General features: G+C 36.7%; 1 protein-coding gene across 1 annotated transcript in view; it reads left to right on the top strand.

Annotated features, from left to right (window-relative positions):
* Positions 1–18,020, top strand: part of RPS6KA5 (ribosomal protein S6 kinase A5) — an 81,781-nt gene that overhangs the window by 50,050 nt on the left and 13,711 nt on the right. Inside the window, exons 7-12 of the mRNA XM_082484930.1 lie at positions 1,802–1,905; positions 10,090–10,240; positions 11,572–11,733; positions 12,955–13,080; positions 13,813–13,946; positions 17,119–17,212. Of these exons, the coding sequence (XP_082341056.1) occupies positions 1,802–1,905; positions 10,090–10,240; positions 11,572–11,733; positions 12,955–13,080; positions 13,813–13,946; positions 17,119–17,212 (771 nt within the window). The remainder of the gene's footprint in view (positions 1–1,801; positions 1,906–10,089; positions 10,241–11,571; positions 11,734–12,954; positions 13,081–13,812; positions 13,947–17,118; positions 17,213–18,020) is intronic.

Below are 18,020 nucleotides of genomic sequence, written 5' to 3'. Positions count from 1 at the left end.
TTCTGCAGGTCGGAGCAATGTAGTGGGCACAGTGCTTCAGCCAAAAGTTGACAGTTTGAAGTACAGCAGACTGGTTACCTCCCTGATTCTTCTAATAAACATAAAATGGAATGTGCTTTGTCTTTTCACTTAGTCATTGTCTCACGTCTACTTTGTATTCCACTATAACTTCTGTATCTTTTTCTACCGTACTGCTTGCCTACTCATTATTCAAAATGGAATTTTACAAACTTATGAATTGAAGCTCTTTCCTGCACTCTATTTCTTAGTTTTAGTCTTGCCAGTTTCAGAGCAGCTCTCCAATGCGTCAGTCACTTTGAATTGAGATTCTGTCTTCTCAAGTGCTTACAAATTCCGTGTTGTTGCTGATACAAAGAGGACTCTGATCTGTTATCTTTAATTGGTTCTATCTGATATTTTCATTAGATGTAATGCAGAGCCATACAGTATTCTATAAGAAACAGCTACACAATTTGATACCACGTATTAGGTGATATATAAGGGTGATTCTTCAGTCACCTATATGATGATAATTGTTTACACCACACATTCTTTGCCTCACCATTGGCAGTGTTGTGTGACACAGTGTTAGAAGGTTTTTAGCGTATTTCATATTTACTACATATCTAGCAACTCAAAGATTTTATTTTAAAAGGAGGAAATGAGATTGCTTTAGTATGCTGTGCTCTCATTAATCAATGTTTTTGATTAATGTAATTTTGATTTTGTAATCTCTTCTAGATAGCTGTATTGTTTGTCTAAAAGACTTGCTCTAGTATTTCAGTATTTCTTAAAGTTTGATTTCTGATTCTGCAGATCCTCCTTTTCTTTTGGAAAAAACAAGTGCCAAGAAAAAATTATTCTTCTGGAATTTTCTCTGATCGTTGTGTATTTGCAAAGATAATTGCTAGCAGTACAGACACTTCTTCAGCTAGTTCTTGTAGACAGTCTTGGCTGAGTATATGAAACATTAGAATTTGTGTATCTTGAAACAAAAAAACTAAAATATGAGGCCAAATTGTCATCATTTCGCTAATTGTCTTCCTATATTGTATTAATGTTGTCAACATAAGTAAAGCAGAACTTGTTTCATTGATTTGCAAATTTCATGAAAGTAAAACTGAGAAGTTCAAACACCTGTAGTTAAATTAATTTTGTTGAAATGACTAAACTGCTTCCTTTATTATTCATAGTAGCATCTTTTCTTTTGAAAGAGAGAAGTATTTTGTAAGTTGTGGGATATCAGAGATATGAATAATACAATTAGTATATTTGAAGCCAAAGATCACATGTGTTACCAGGGAATATAAGATAAGATTCCATAGCATTTTCAGGTGCCCTGATCAACTGTGACCTGTACTCTTAAACTGTGCTTTGTGAAAGTTGCTTAGTTTCATTCTCAAGCTCCAGAAAGCTCTGGTTCCACTACTTCTTAGCAAGGCTTAGGTTCCTCTGTTATTTTGAGTATGTTTTAGAATTCTTACCGCTTCACAATGGTAAAAATAAAAATTAATTCTGGAGTGGGGGGAAAGGGAATTTCAGTAGTCAGTGGAAAGAGTTCAACTTGAGAAATTAGTTGAAGAAACTAAGTAGAGAGATTTCAAAATAAAATTAATTTGTCATAGAAAATACCTCCAATCAGTACTACAGTTGTTTATGCTTTCTTGTGTCCGGGTTTACTTTTGTATTGATCAGGTGTGCTCTTCCTTTGCTAGTTGCTTTCTGTGTGCATTCTTTTGTTCTTTCTTTTGTTAACAGTTTTACTTGTATCATAACATACATAATTATTTTTCTTCCGTAGGCTGTTGATTGGTGGAGTGTTGGTGTTCTTATGTATGAATTGTTAACTGGAGCATCACCATTTACAGTCGACGGAGAGAAGAATTCCCAAGCGGAGATATCTAGGTAAGATTCAAAACAGCAAAGTATACATGCTTGCTCACAAAGTGATGCTTATGCCATAATAATGTTTTGTGAGAGTTTCATCTAAAATTTGGGAAGAAAGTGCTACTAGGGTAACATTTTAGGTGCTCCAGTTCTGTTTAACAGAATGACATCTGGAAGCAGATAGGTTTTATTAACCTCAGCAGGTTATTGAAATAACAGAACTGACCTTTACAAATGACCTATTTTGTTTAAACTACAGTGGAATCACGGCTTTGTAGATATTCAACCCTGTTGCACGTTTACTGTTGAAAAGGAACCATAATGAAATATGTAACTATATGTAAATAGAATTATTGCATTCAAAATAATACATAATGAAACATGTTTAGTTAGAGAGGTTTTTGTCAGCTCTTGCTAGATCACTCTGTCAGACTACGTGTTTAAATTGGCCCCCAGAAGGAGCATTTCCTATCTCTGGATTTTTCTTGGAATGGGGAGTTGAGGGCTTAAATTGCACAAATTAGTAGCAGCTGTCAAGATAAGTGTGTAAGTCCAGTCCCCAAAGTAAGAGTAGTCTTGCTTCTATTGAGATGTATTACCCTGGTTCTGACCCTCACCTGAAGTCATTTGATATTTAAGGTTATAACGGGCAGCAGAACATACCTCAATTATTTAGATGATTTATTTAACTTCTGTTATAAATTCAGGCCATTTCTTGGAAGGTTGAGACCTGTTGATTGGCTTCTATGTCTCTACCAGAACAGGAAACTTAGAGGGCTGCTAGAAAAAAATATGCCTGGGACAGGAATCCATTAACAAAACAAGATTCCAAACTTCACCCTCTTCGTCATTATGATGGTGTTGAAACTTAAATTAACTCTTTCTGACGTATTTAATGTTAGAAATTTTGTTGATTGCTTACTTATGCCATGTCTGAGTTGGTAATTAATACTCCTAAGATTTACTAAATGGAACTCTGAAGGAGTTAGAAATTTTTTAGCAAGAACCTGGACCTGAATTTTTCAGATACAGTTTTTCCCCAAATCTGGGAAGCTTTTTAGATATGTATTCTACGGGATTTGACTGTCTTTTGGTAGGTCCTTGTGTGCTCTTTAGTATCTTAATCTCTCTGATAATTTAAGATTAAATTCAAAGTTGAGAAACCACAAGGTTGCTAACATCCAACCTCTGATGGCTAATAACCTAATTTCTGATCTAAATTTAGTAGTGGAAAGTTTACTGTGGTGTTGCTCAGTATGATTTTGTTCTGGTTGGTGTTTGTGCTACGCATTTATAGACAGCAATCCTGTTGTCTTTCAGCTTTCATTTTGATAAATTTAGAAGGTAAATTCTTAGTTTTCTGTATTTAGATGTTCCCCATTCTTCCTGTTTCCAGAAAGAGCCTTTTCTTAACTCAGCTTGTGTTGTTCTTTTTTACATATGGACAGTTTATTCCTGTTGATGTTTCAAGAGGATCTTGTTTAAGGGAAGTAATAATTCGCCATCTGAACAGAAAGATACTCCTTCCTTTTTTCTTTGATTCCTCTTGTTGATGCCAATGGTGGACTGATAAATCTAATTCCTTCTCCTTTTCTATCACTTCCAACTGATAAGCCCCTAGTTTATAGCTGAAATCTCATTAGTCCTAACTATATGACTGTATTTCAGACTTTATTTCATCTGTATTTGGTTGCTCAGTACTCATAAGACCCATAGTTTCTGAATCCTTTCCATTGATAGCAATTTCTGTGCTGGATGACATCCATTTTGTGTGTTTGCGGTTGATATTATGTAATAAATTTCATGTTCAGGGCTTTCCCTGAGGGTCGGGTAGAGCAGGTAGCACAGACGTGAGGTATCAACAGGCTGTGGTGCACCTGCAGCCCAGGCAGAAGGTGAGAAGGGTAGGGAGCAGAAGTGTATCTCAGAAGATGGAAAGAAAACCTTTTTCTAAGGATTGAAGGGGACTCTGTAGAGTTTGCTGCAACTTGGGAAGCTGTTGAGCTAGTCACTTGAGAGCATGCCCAAAAGAAATGATCCACACTTCCCAACATGCTAGCTTATTAAATTGAGAAATTCTTGTTACAATATTCATGGCTTTTCAGAAATACCCTCCTTGTATTTATCTCTGGTGTTAGTACACTGCGCTCTTCCAAAAAATAACAGTTGAATTTTCAGTACCTGTCTTTATCCTAAGCGTGTCTGACCTAGAAGCTATGATCTTTATTTCCTTTTTTCTTTGATAATTTTGTCGCTGAGGATACTTTGCAATTTTATACTTAATGTCCTTTTTTTTTTTTTTAAGTTGTTAATTCTTCTGATTACGTCTGAAGCCTCGTCTGAAAAGTTTTCTGTTGAATTGGGAAGAAGACTCTAGATAATTTTACGCCTGTAATTAAATAGATTCCAAATTAGATGTCATCAAGGTATTTTGTCCATGATTGTGCGAGAAACCTTTTCTTGATAAAACTGTTTGGAAGATGCGTAGCAGATGTATATTGGGATTCCTTTCTTTATTCTCTGCCTGTGAAGATTCCAGTAATTGCTAGATCTTTTCAAGGACAGAGGACTTGTAATTTGCATGGTGTCTTCTGGAATTTTGTCCTAGAGCCTACAGCTGTCTACCTAGAATGTACAGCATTTTTACGCTTAGACAGGAGTCCAGAGTCCAAGAACTGATAGACAATAATGCAATGATGCTTTTCTAACAGATAGCAATGAGTTAGGAAATCTCTGCCACATTAAAGAAACCATTTGATGCTAGACTTTGTGCGAATCACATTAACATCAGTGACTGCCTACAGATCAGTTTAACCTTTCAGTAAAGCAGATGGTTTTAAGAAAGGCATAAGCATTGCATCAAAGTATCCAACTTGCCTAGAACTGGGGATGCACATCTGGATTTGACTGCTCACAGCTGGAACAGAAGAACCTGGCATTAGTAGTTCTGAGATGACAGGGCATTCAGTAGAGTCCTCCTCAAATTTGAAGGATATATTTGGATAGGATATATGAAGGATATCAGTGGATATATTTAATAGTAACTTTTACAATATAGTTTATAGATTGGTCAATCTAATGCTAAATGATAAATTAGTCAATAAGTCAAGTTGCCAAATTGGTCCTGTTGTCAATAGATGTTTTCATATTCTTTGACATAAATTGGGTTTTCTCAGCTATGTAGTGCATCAGCATTTTGTCTAGTTTAGCTCTTTACAGAGTTAATTAAAATGAAAAATTGAGAAAATATATTTCAGCTTCTGGCTAACAGCATATTTCCCCCTTTCATTTTATCTTAAACACTGGGAGTAAGCTGCTGTCCGTGTTGGAAAGCTCCCAATGACACTGTCTTCATAAGGCCTTTATTGAGCATTGTAAGGACATTCCTGCTTAAGTTCTTAAGACTAGCACCCTGGAATGAACGAGGTCAGAATCCTCTTCAAATTCTCTTTAGACTGACTTCGTAGTATAAGCCTTTGGCACATGGTTTTTGCATTTCTGGTTGGTTTTAAATACTATGCCTTCTGTAGAAGGATGTTTTATTCAGCCAGCAAACACATATTCCATCTCTACTGCTTTGTTAAAGAACAGAGAAGAAACCTGTGGTCAATCTATGTAATTATTAAATTACGAGCTAGCATAGATCAGTGGTGGCAAATCTATGAATTTTTTGTAACAAAATCAGCAAGTTCCTTGGCTGATTTGTCAGGCTCAGCAATGACACAGGAGTGGCTCTGAAGATATTGATAAAGAGGAGGAGCATCTAACGGTCACAGTGCCATTTCGCTACTGTATCTTCCACTCACTGAAGATTAAGCGTCTTCTTTCCTTATCATTCATTAGCATGTCCTTTGCATTATCATGTAAGCTCTTGGTCTGTAGTATTTATGGGAGAAACTCGTCAGAGCTTAAGTTCCTGAAAAGCAATACCAATGAGGTTAGCTCCTAGCTCTGTATAGTTTGCCATAGAGAAGGGTAAGATGGAAATGATCCAGGACTTCAAAGTGATAACCTCCTTGACCTATGCAAGGGAGGGTTTCTCTCAAATGTTTTCAGTACAGCCAGAGTGTTGTCATCAGCAGGAGTAATCTCGGGTCATCCCAGCTCAGAGGTGTTGTACTAGGCTAGGAGAAGCAGAAAATACAGCAGAGTAGTGCTTCAGCAGCTTTGACCATGGTTCCTGGCTTGGGATACATAATTCTTCCTGTTTACTTCTGTCCCTTTTACTGGACCACATAAACATGAAATGTACAAGAGGATGGAGGTAATTCAGAAAAGGAAAGGAAGGTTGATGCTAAAGAGCATAGCTTCTTTCAGAAGCACAGATGTCCTGGGAAGGACTTTGAGACATGCAGCTCCCTTCCTCTGAACACTTTATGGGTTACTGTTACAGCCCTGAGTGACTTACACTTCACTAGTGTTGTACTAATGAAGGCAGAGTCTCTTTACTTGATCAAGCTACTTGATTAGTCTTCACCAATTTCTGCTCTCTCACATATTGATCCCATATGGTATTTCTTTTCTGGCAGCTTGCTTTACATCCTAATTAATGTGTATACAGCTTCACATACTTCAGTTCATGATAATTCTAAGTAGTTCCTGGAACTTCTAAAGAAATGAGCTCTGTTCTTCACTATTTCTCTAGTGTGGTTCTGTGAACAGCCCAGAGGATCGTTAATATTTTATAGTATCAATCAACTTCAGAAATATTTCTGTATGCCACTGGCATGTATAAATGCAGCTTACATGGTGTCTGCTTGTACAGCATGGCAAAATGCTGCTTTCTCTGAAGCTGGCTCTAGGAGGGTCAACAGATGGAAGATACCCCTCAATGTAATCATAGCTTGCTTTTCACATAGCTGTATACCACTTCATTGTTAATTCTGTCTATAAAAAGAAATAATTTGAAACACTAGTGTTGGGAAAAGGCAGGAATTACTGATGCTCTTGCCACAGAAGTTTTACATTAGGTAAAATACAGTGTTGTACCAAACTGTTGCTGGCAAAATACATGTTAATTGTTTTGACAGATAAAATCTTTATAGGAGATTCCTTCCCCCAAGAAATTAAGGAATGGTTTCTACCCAACAAGTAGAATGTTGTGTAATACAAAAAGTTACATTATAAACCTGTGTCAGCTTCAGCTGGGACTCTCTTCTTAGTTACCACATCAATGGTACAACTAATTGCAATTCTCATACTGACCAAAGACAGACAATATGTCACTGGAAATTTGCAATTAGAAGGATGAGACTTACTTGTGCAGTAACAACACTAGTATTTCGTTTGGCTAAGAATTTTCTCCTAACTTTGGAGTGCAGCGTTCTATAAAAGACTTTCTGCTGCTTATGTTTGTTCCACTCACTTTTTCTTATGTGAATGTTTGTATTTGCATCAGAAACCTGAGACAAGGGCAAGAATCTTATTGCTAGCACTCACTAATAGTGTCACTACTACAGAGACTGATCTTCTGAGACTGCACAGAGAAATAGTCTTCATTTGTTCTTTGTTACCTGTGTCACCAGTCATTCCAATTCAGCATCTGTTTTCAGAGATATTTTCAAATTTTTATCTGACTTCGCCATCTGTAATCTCTGACATTTTTCAGACAGGAAAATGCTCTAGAATTTTTCTTCTGGATTATAAGGACATCCCAGAGTCTCAGTCCTGTTGCTTTAGAAATCAATTTAAAAAAATACTGACTTAGGTGTTGGGGTTTTTCCTCCTTCTGAGAGTCCAAAAAGAACTTGTCTCTTTCTAGGAGCTTTGTAATATAGTTTTCTGATTTTCTCATCAGAAAGGTTGATAAATACATTTCCTCAGACTCCTCTAATTGAAGTGATTTTCCAGCTAGGAAGACAAAGAAGACATTGTAGATTTTGTTGGCCCTCCTGTAAATCAAGTAATTTTGCTATCAAGATATCCTGTCTTCTGTCTTAAACAGGAAGGTTTTCTTACTTCCTGACCTGCTTCCTCTTTCTGAAACTGGATGATTTCTGAAGAAGCTGAATCTTTACTTCTCCACCAGTCCTACAGTGTAAGAATCCTCTTGTTTAGTGATGTTTAAATTTGGTATTAACATCCCTAATTAAGCAATCATTTGGCAATGCTTTCTTCTCTTTTCCTGTAAAGTAAAGTGTGTCCAGAAGTTGAAGACAAGGCTTATGGTTGTTGTTACTTCTGCTAGCAGAGTGGCTGGGATTTAGACCTTTGTTGGCAGATCATCCTAATATCATTTAAAGATACAATCTGTCTTAAAGCTTGGACTGTATTTTCCTAACTGATTTCACTGTTACTTAAATCAAGAGGTTAGTTTGCTTTGTCTTTTTGTTTGCTTGAAATTGAATACTATGTCAGTAGAAACAACCCCTGGGATATGTGCATATTGAACTTGTTTTTGTACTTCTACACTGGCAGGACAAGATTATTTAGGAAACAATGCTTGCATCTATTTTTGGAGTGATCCAAGAAGTTATGTATTTCAAGATAAAAAAATTTCCCATGGGATAGCTGACTCTGTCAGCTAGGACTAAGCACTCCAAGTCCTTCAGCAAGGACTTAGCACTCTAAGTCCTTCTTCTGTGTATCATGAGAGTATGCACATAGATACATATACACCAAGATCAACATGAGCCAGCAATGTGCCCTTGTGTCAGAGGCAGCAAATGCTATCCTGGACTGCATTAGACAAAGTATCGGGAGGTTGAGGGAGGTGATTCTTTCTCTCTACTCAGCAATGGTGATGCCACACCTGGAGTACTGGGTCCAGTTCCGGTCTCCCCAGCACGAGAGAGACATGGACATACTGGAGAGAGTCCAGCAATGGGCCACTGAGAAGATTAAGGGCCTGGAGCAGATGAGGAAAGGCTGAGAGAGCTGGGACTGTTCCACCTGGAGACGGGAAGGCTCAGGGGGATCTCATCATTGTATAGAAATGCTTGAAGGCAGAGTGCAAAGAAGAGGGAGCCAGGCTCTTTTCAGTGGTGCGCAGTGACAGGACCAGAGGCAATGGGCAGAAATTGAAACACGGGAGGTTGCCTCTGAACATCAGGAAACATGTTTTTTACTGTGAGGGTGACTGAACACTGGCACAGGCCACCCATAGAGGTGGTGGGGTCTCCCTCTTTGGAAATATTCAAAAGGGTTCTGGACATGGTAGTGGGCAACTGGCTCTAGTTGACTATGTCTGAGCAGGGGTGGGGTGGACCAGATGACCTCCAGAGGTCCCTTTCAACCTCAACCATTCTGTGATTCTGTACACTAAAAGGTTTTGTGCATGTATCTTTTTAAACTAGTTGATGTGTCTTTGGTATGTGTTGTCTGTGGGTGCATTCTCAATTTTCCTTCAGAGTCCTTAGCTTCAATATCTACATTTGGAGTAACTGAAGGAAAACTTGCCTTCCTCTTTATATAAAACTGTGGGAGCTACACGTAAAAGATATTTATTGAAATGTGATTCTACTTAGGCTTCCAAGATTTTGAACTTCCACTAGCCTTATTTGGTGGCTTCTAGTTCTTGTAGTGAAAAAGACACTGAGGTCCTAACCGCTTTCTCTTTACTGCTCATCATTTTGAGGGGAACACTTTGCCCAGTCCAGTTAAGTCCCCTTTTCACTAAGCTGGATAGCTCTAACCTTTTTTGTAGATCTTCATATGAAACACATTCTGTATTTCTGATCAATCTTGTTACTTTTCTCTAAAACTTTTCCAGTTACAGTGCCTTCTTTGTGTGCAGTGCTCATGCCCTATTCTCAAAATATCCAAGGTGCAGGGAAACCTCAAATGGCCCAAGTGTTTTGTTTGGTTGGTTTTTTTTCCTAATAAATTTTAACATTGGAATTGTTTTGGGTTTTTTGACTGCTGTTAGGCGTGAGGTTTATCTGGTTTAACTATGAGGTGTCTTTTGAATAGTAATAGTAAACTCCGTACATGAGCTTTGTATGAGGATTGTTTTTCTTTTGTGGATTAAGTTACGTAATTTATCTCCTCAGATGTCTTGTTTCAAGTCTGCATTTCCTCAAACCTTTCTTCATTGAAAAAAAAATAATGTTGGTTTCACATTAGTCATCTGTATGTCTTTGGGTACAATAGAAGTCTAATAGAAGTTTAAGTAAAATGTTAAATCATTATTATGGTAAGTCTTTGATTTAACACTCAACACACTAAGTAATTACCAAATAATTGGGTTTTTTTGTTTTACAGGAGAATATTAAAAAGTGAGCCACCTTATCCACAAGAAATGAGTGCACTGTCTAAGGATATAATTCAACGTCTTTTGATGAAAGACCCTAAGAAGAGGCTAGGTTGTGGTCCCACTGATGCTGATGAAATCAAACAGCATCCCTTTTTCCAGGTAAAACAAGCCACAAAACTCCCCAGATACCACTTAATCTACATTAGTGTCTTTGAAATCCAAGTCTAAAGAAATTCTGTTGCTTTGTTACAGAATAGCTTAGAGGCATGTGAATTGCATGAATAATTGCATTTAAGTAAGAATATACATATGCTTATGTATGTGGATTTTGTGCAGACTACAAGAAGGGCATGATCGGTCTGTTTCTAACAGTTACTTGAAGCAGCCAAAAGACACACTACTTAAAACAGAAGGTTTAATGGAAAGCACTTAAATTATATGTTGTGTTGGGGTTTTTTTTTTAAAGAAAGTTTGCTGCTAACATCATTAGTAAAACTTGAGTATTGATAAAATTCACCATTAGTGACAAATGGCTCTTCTGTATTTTCCCTTGCCTAGTTAAATATTTAGTCTTGTTTAATAGATTTTAATTCTGTTCAGATTTCAGTGCATTAACATTTGGTTTCAAACAATGATGAAGATCAGATTTGTGTACAACATCTGTACTATTCCATCCATTGGGGTTAAAATTGTTTGTGTGGTGTCTTTGAAAAAACTAAGAATGTATTTCCGGTGCTTTGAAGTTAAATATATTTTTAATTAGTATAAATTTTGGAGTATTTAAAGTTGTTAGTATAAATTAAACCTTCTAAATAAATATTTTCAGTGTAATTATCGTAACATTCAACATGAGCTTTTGAACTTCTGAATTTCTTCTCATCCCTTCTGCGTTTCCTTCCTCTTGTAAGAGTGTCTGACAAAGTAGAGTTAAACTTCCTTTATTCACTGTTTGTTTTGGAAGGTACACTTTTTCTTCTTACAACACTTTCTAATCTGACTTCATTTCAGTTCCACTCCTTTACAGTAATAGGGCCATTTTCTCATAAGTACCATATCTGTGCTTACTACTTCTAGCCATGCATTTAAGTAAGAATCCAGAGGCATTATGCTCTCAGGGCTCTGGAAGCTGACATTAGTAATCAAGCATAGAACTCAGCAATGAAGAGTTGAAGTACTGCATTGCATGCCCTATGGATTACATAAATGTTGTTTCTTATGAAACAGAGGAAGAAATTTAAGGGCTGTCATACTAATTGTTTGCCTTATCTCCACTATTAAATTTCTTTGTGTTGATTTTTTTTTTTTTAAACTAGATTCTGTCTACTTACAAATAAGTATGATATTTTTCGCCTTTACCTAAGCAAATTAGTGGGGCATTTCATCTGCCTGTGGAAAACAGCAAATGGAGTTAGGACTGTTTGTTTCTGGGCAAGTTCAGTTTCTGTTAAATTTTCATTTGATTCAAACTTATTTTTCTGGTTTTGGCTTAGAATATGAATTGGGATGATTTAGCTGCCAAAAAAGTATCAGCTCCATTTAAACCGGTAATCAGAGATGAGTTGGATGTCAGTAATTTTGCAGAAGAGTTTACAGAAATGGATCCGACATATTCTCCTGCAGCGACCCCTCAGACTTCAGAAAGAATATTTCAGGTATTTTAAGGATTCACTTTAATTCTTAAAAAATCATTTATTGAACAATTCCATGTGTATAGCTAGCTTTTTTTTTTCCCTGTCTTCTAAGTTATTGGGAAATAACTGTAATTTCCAATCCCAGTTCCCAGGACTGTTTCTTCAGCAACTGCAAAAGGAGAAAGGTGGAAACAGTCCTACTGCAAACATAAAATTCTATGTCTCACCATTCCCAGCTGAACGTCCTACCTGCTGGACTAGAGTCAGTCTGTCCTTTATTGATTCTTCATACCTTATGAGTCTTGTCATCTTGACTCTATCAGCCTGGGCTACCAGCTTTGACAACAGCAATGTAGTTTGCCCATATTCAGATTATACTCTAGCTGAGGAAGTGGGAAGCTAACTGCAGTTGAAAGTAGGTCTTCCATGTTCTGTAGGAGTGCTCTAATTACTAGACTACTGTATACAGATCAGTAACAAAGCTTTCCTTACCATCTCCTCCATGCTATTAAAAATTGATCCCTTCTTGGACTGCACAGTCTGGATGTCAAATGGGCAGAAACAGCTTATGAGCAGCCTTGAACTTGGTACCGAAGCTGCAGGGGTGAACAGCAGTTCAGAGTGCTTTCTATCCTGCCCCTCCTTGTGCTTTGTTTTTTATTGGCTGTTTTTGAGCAGATTAATGCTTAGTGTATAGGAATACAGCATTATATTTTGGAACTTGTTAGATCTTTAATGACTGTAGCCAGCAATTTATGCTGCCATAATACAATCTGATTCATCCTGCAGTGGTAGTCATAGCTGTTCTTGTTACAATACGCAAACTGGGAACATCATTAATATGAAACTTATTTTGTTTTGCCATTTAAAATGGTTTGATGCTTACATCACAACATAAAAACTATTTCATCTCTTAAAGGTGTTCTGGGAAGCTTGAAGTATGAGCCTTTATCACTATTGCAAAACAGTTGAAGCTGAGCCAGATTTTTAGCAGTATTTACCAGATTTTTTTGTATTATTATTGTTTTATCTATAACTGTGGGGAATCATGTAACTAATTCCAGGTGGATACCTGTTCACGTTGAACCCATCAATGAGCCAGTTATGGTTCCTGTATTATGTTACGAAAATTCTGATTTCTTTGAAAAATTCTTCTGAAACTTCTGATGTTTTGTATGCAGTATGATAGTTTGTGTGCAACAATTTCAAGCCATGCACTTCTCTGATGTCTTCATTTCATAGGGATATTCTTTCGTTGCACCTTCTATTTTGTTTAAACGCAATGCAGCTACAGTAGATCCTCTTCAGTTTTATATGGGGGATGAGCGGCCTGGAACTACAACTATTGCCAGAAGTGCTATGATGAAGGTAATAATAATATCAAGAGTTGAATTAATTTGGATAACTTGGAGCTGCATATAACTTTCAAAGCAGCAATCACAAGCTAGGCTGCAGATTACAAAATGATCATTATGCATTTATCTGTTTTCTGTAATGGCTCCTCAGATGATCCAAGCATATAATTTGCATGTGGTACTATTAAGAAGTGGTTGAAGTTTAATCTGAAAAATGAGATGATTATCTAGTTTTCCGGAAGACTGAAGTATAGTAGCAATAATTTGACTCCTGATAGTTCTTAGTCAGCCAGTCATTGTAGATATTTTTGAAGCTACATTAATTATATCAGAATTCCTTCCATGATGTATTTGCCCAAAAGTATGTATAGTTGTGTGAAGCCTTATAAGAACACATGCTATTGTGATGTCTTCAAATAAGCATATAGTACTGTGGATAAATGTATGTAAAGCCATCTTTGATCCTGTTTGTCTGAATATTTTGTATCTTAAGAAGCTATTGTAGTAGTAATGATTTATTTAGTGATTATGTTTGTTTAATGTAACATAAGATTTACTGTTTAATTGTTAGAATAAAGTTTATGCATTTTATTAACTAGAAGTTAAGATTATATTTTATCAAAAAGAGAGCTCTTTTATTATTTTAAATGTAGATGAAAAATTCTCACGAAACTTTACTCTTTGTCTTTGACTGTGTATACTTAAAAGTATTCTGCAGAACTAAATACAGACAGTTTCCTAACAGGACTCTCCATTTTATCATCATTATGAACTGGATCTGAAAGAGAAACCATTGGGAGAAGGAAGTTTTTCCATTTGTCGAAAGTGCTTACACAAGAAAACTAGCCAAGAGTATGCAGTAAAAATAATTAGCAAAAGGTATAAATATTCTATAAGACAATAAAAATATTTTCTTTGCGTACTGTCACCCATGGATTAGAATAATGTTCACTACATTTTTGGAAGTGGAAAAATAAAATCATTTCCTATTTGAAGAATCTACAGAAACTTACAGTAACCGTATGACCTTTAAAAGATTCGCAGAGTCTTTTCAAACAAAATGTTATTCTTACTGGGGAAGACACAAGAAGAAACCCCAAAAGTACTTTTCTGGTTCCTAGTTTTATTCTACCCTAACTTCCCCTAATTTTGCTCCTAATCAGAGTAAGGTATAAGGCCCTCCTGTCTTTAGACCTAAGTGAACTGAATGTAGGCTTATGCTAGCTCCCTTTTCTAAGCAGCCCAATTGATTGCCTAGGACATTGCTTTTAAGAAGGATCTGTAGTGTGGGTTTGTGTGTATGAAATGGAATTAGACTATGGAGTTGTAAGTTGCATCTTGTTTCCTAGATATTCTGAAGACAACAACCGAATGGAGGCAGCTGAATTGCTTTTTACCTGGGGACCATCTGGTCCTCTTCCAGAATAGGTAGATACCTCTGGCAGTTTCTGCCCAGAGAAGAATAAAGATAAGGGATGCTTTCAGGGGTGGATGGATTTGTAGCTTCACTTTGCATTGTTCATTAGTAAATATGTCCCTAGTGTGTTGTAGAATGCTGGCAGGAATGAGAAAGGAAAGTGTAAATGTTCTGCCATCAGAATGATAGTTCACAGTGATCTCTTCTCCAAGACGTTTGGCTGTACCTCTGTTTTTTCAGACTCTAGAAGTAACTGTCCACCAGACTTAAGTGTTTCATCACGTGTTTTTTGGATAGGATAAGCTCAAGAAATGACACCTAAGTATAGATGTCTCATTTTTTTGAGGTCTGCTGTGATTAATGGAGGCCTACTCAAAACTGTTAGTGGAGCCTAGAGAGGGACTTGAATGACCAGGCACTAGCAGTGGGATTCAGTAACTTAAACACAGGCATCTACGTAGTGCCATTTTAGCATCTGTTGGTGTCCTTGCTGTCCTCCAGTTCCCATTAGTCTTGTGACTACTACCTTTATGTAGATGTCTTCGTGGCTGATATCTTCCAGGATCTCCTACACTAAGGCCACTGAATCCTACTCTAGATATGTATTTTACAGTGAACTAGTTCACCCTGTAAGATTCATTAAGCAGAATTTCACTCATTATAACGAGACTTTAGACAAGTAGTATGCAGTAGACACCTACCTTGGGTATTTTAATCTGGAAATCTCTGCCTTGTGTCTACATTCAAAATTTTTTTCTGTGGTGCATGCAGAGTTGCAGATCAGTGCTCCCAGCTCATCTTAAGCTACTGGATTTTTGTTTCTGGATAATGGTGAGCAAACTAGTATTGACTTTTCCCATAGAACTAAACTTTTAGGAATTAATGTCCCTAAATGATGTTACTCACAGGTTCTTTTGCTCTTTCTCCTTCATCTTGGTGGACCAGGCTAAATGAAGGTCAAGAGTGATCTGTATACAGAGATTTTTTTTAGGATTGCAGGCTATGAGCAAACTCAGAGCACGTTTGTGTGGTATTTAGAGATAGCAGTAAACCCACTCTCTGAATGGCTGGACACAAACCAGCCTTGATTAAGAAACTGTTAAACTGTAAATAATATTGCTCTGAAGACCACGTTGGTAACTCTTGCTAAAAGTATAATAGGTTTCTAGTAACTTCTTTGCCTCAAAGTCAGTCTCTCACTCCTAGCCACCAAATATGACAAAAATGTTAATCCTACACCTAGGCAAACCTTTTCATGATACTTGAGGTGAAAGCTCAGATCAAGAGTTCTTCTGTGATGTTGCTTTGTTATTACTGCTGGACCTGTCTCCATCCAACAATGTGAGGTTTATCTGTGTGTCTGAAGGCCAATGAAACAGTGGAGTCCTGTAAACTTGCTTAAATTAGTTTTAGAGCTTCCCATTTGTTTTTTGTTTTTGTTTTTTTTTTTTTTTTAAAATCTGAGATGGTAACTATTTATAGATGGGAAATACTCAGAAAAGTCCACACACAAATTTCAAAGGTTTATGTTCATGACACTGAACCTTTTTCATCTGTTTCCTAGGTCCACCTTCTCCTGATAGTAGTTTAGGGGGAAGACTGAGTCAATTTTTTAATTTCTTAAGGACCTGTAATCCCTTTCAGTTTAAACAACATCAGCAGAGATGCAGGTGGAACAGCTTAGTTTGCTTGTCAATTATAGGAAGCCTGCAGAAAAACAAAATTCTCTTGCATAAAATTCTCATCACAATTCTGGTCCTAATTAGGAAAAAAAAAATGCAACCAGAAGTTAAACACATGTGGTGAGAGAGATTCTATCTGTAGATTCTGATTCTATCTATTCTTATCCATAAGACCATTCTCTAAGTCAATACAGTATTAGCCTTTCTTGGAGAGAGTTTTGGCAAAAAATTTCAGGCATTATTTGCCTGAAGTAAATCAACATATGTATATAGTGGAAAACAAAATGTTCTGCTCTGTCCCTATTCACATAGTTTTTATAATGTTCACCATGTTCACTTTTTTTTTTTGCTATAGATTTCAGTACTTGAAAGAGAAATTGTGTGATGATTTTTGCTCTGGAGCTAGTCTCTTCTTAGCTCTTCCATTTCAGATTTTTACAATGGCCTGTTTAAGGATTCATTTGTATAATGCAGTTCATATATAGATGATGTTACTCTTTTTTGTAGTAGGAGCTCATAGTTTCCATACATCTTTGGAAGTACTTGTCTTCTGTAAGAATAGAATAGAATTGGGCCAATAATTTGAGTCTTCAAGATGAAGCTGAACTAACAAATATTTGTAGGAACAGAGGTGAAGTCAAATTGCCCTGGACTAAGGGAAAGGTTTGTTTTAGATAGAAACTATTCTATAATATCATTTCAGGTTTGCTGTAGCAAATTGCAGTTGCATCAAAAACATTGTTTGATTTGGGTATAGTTTTTAATGTCCTAACATGCAGGGTTATGTGGAGAGTTTTGCTCAGCTTACTTTGAGTATGCTTTTAATTGTGTACAAGCAGTTTTAATATTAAAAAATCTGGATTGCAAGCAATTAAAAAAATATGTGTAACTCTTTGAATGTGCAATTTGCTCAGAAAAATGGGTAAAAAAAATGACTGCTTAATTTTTCCAGAATGGAAGCCAACACCCAGAGAGAAATAACAGCTCTGAAACTCTGCGAAGGACACCCAAATGTAGTGAAGTTACATGAAGTTTATCATGACCAGGTATTTTGAAGAGACTGTAATCAACACTTGCCAAACACATTGCCATGTGTTTTCGCAAGAACTTCTAGGAATTCAGCATACTGTTACTGTGGAGGCAACTTTTTTCCTAGGGATTTTGTCTAGTCAGTGTAGAAGATGAAGCAGAAGTTCTGCATTCAAGGAAACTTGCAGTTACTCTAGCAAATCAAAAAAGTATTTGGAAGAATTAGAGTCCTGAATTCTGTTTCTGGTTCTGTCCTAAGTCTACTTCGTTAATTGTCACACAATATATTCATGGCCCAGTTTCCATATCTGTGATACTGAGGTGCCTATTCACCTTTGCTCAGGGTTGTCATGAATTATTTCACAACTAATATTTGTGAAATAATTTGGAAGTCTTGACTATGAAGATTACATATCTAGCTTTTTTTTCTTACATCTCAGTAACTTAATGGAGATAACCAAGTAGCTTGCTAAATTACCAAATGTGAAAGTAGAGCCTCTATTAGAAAAATATTGAGATCAGTTTAGGGTTTATTTAGAGACCTTTGTTATCTTTTCAATTAGTGTAATGCAAGCTCCACAGCATGTAACAAGCCATAATTAGATCAAACTTGGAGGTTGGCCTTGGTTTGAGCTGGGGGTTTGGACCAGATGTCCTGCAGAGGTCCCTCCCAACCTAAACTACTCAGTGATTCTAGTCTATGATTTTGTAACGGAACACAGGCTCTCTTGCCTCCCCACGTATCCCAGTCTATCCCAATCATGCTCTTTATACAAGGACCAGCAGAGCACTCATGTGGAGCAATTCTAAAATCAGCTAAGAGAA

Source organism: Vanellus vanellus, assembly GCF_965231255.1.
Source record: "Vanellus vanellus genome assembly, chromosome: 6".
Lineage (NCBI taxonomy): Eukaryota > Metazoa > Chordata > Aves > Charadriiformes > Charadriidae > Vanellus > Vanellus vanellus.
Note: the sequence above shows the minus strand (reverse complement) of the source record. Positions and strands in the feature narration are given on the sequence as shown.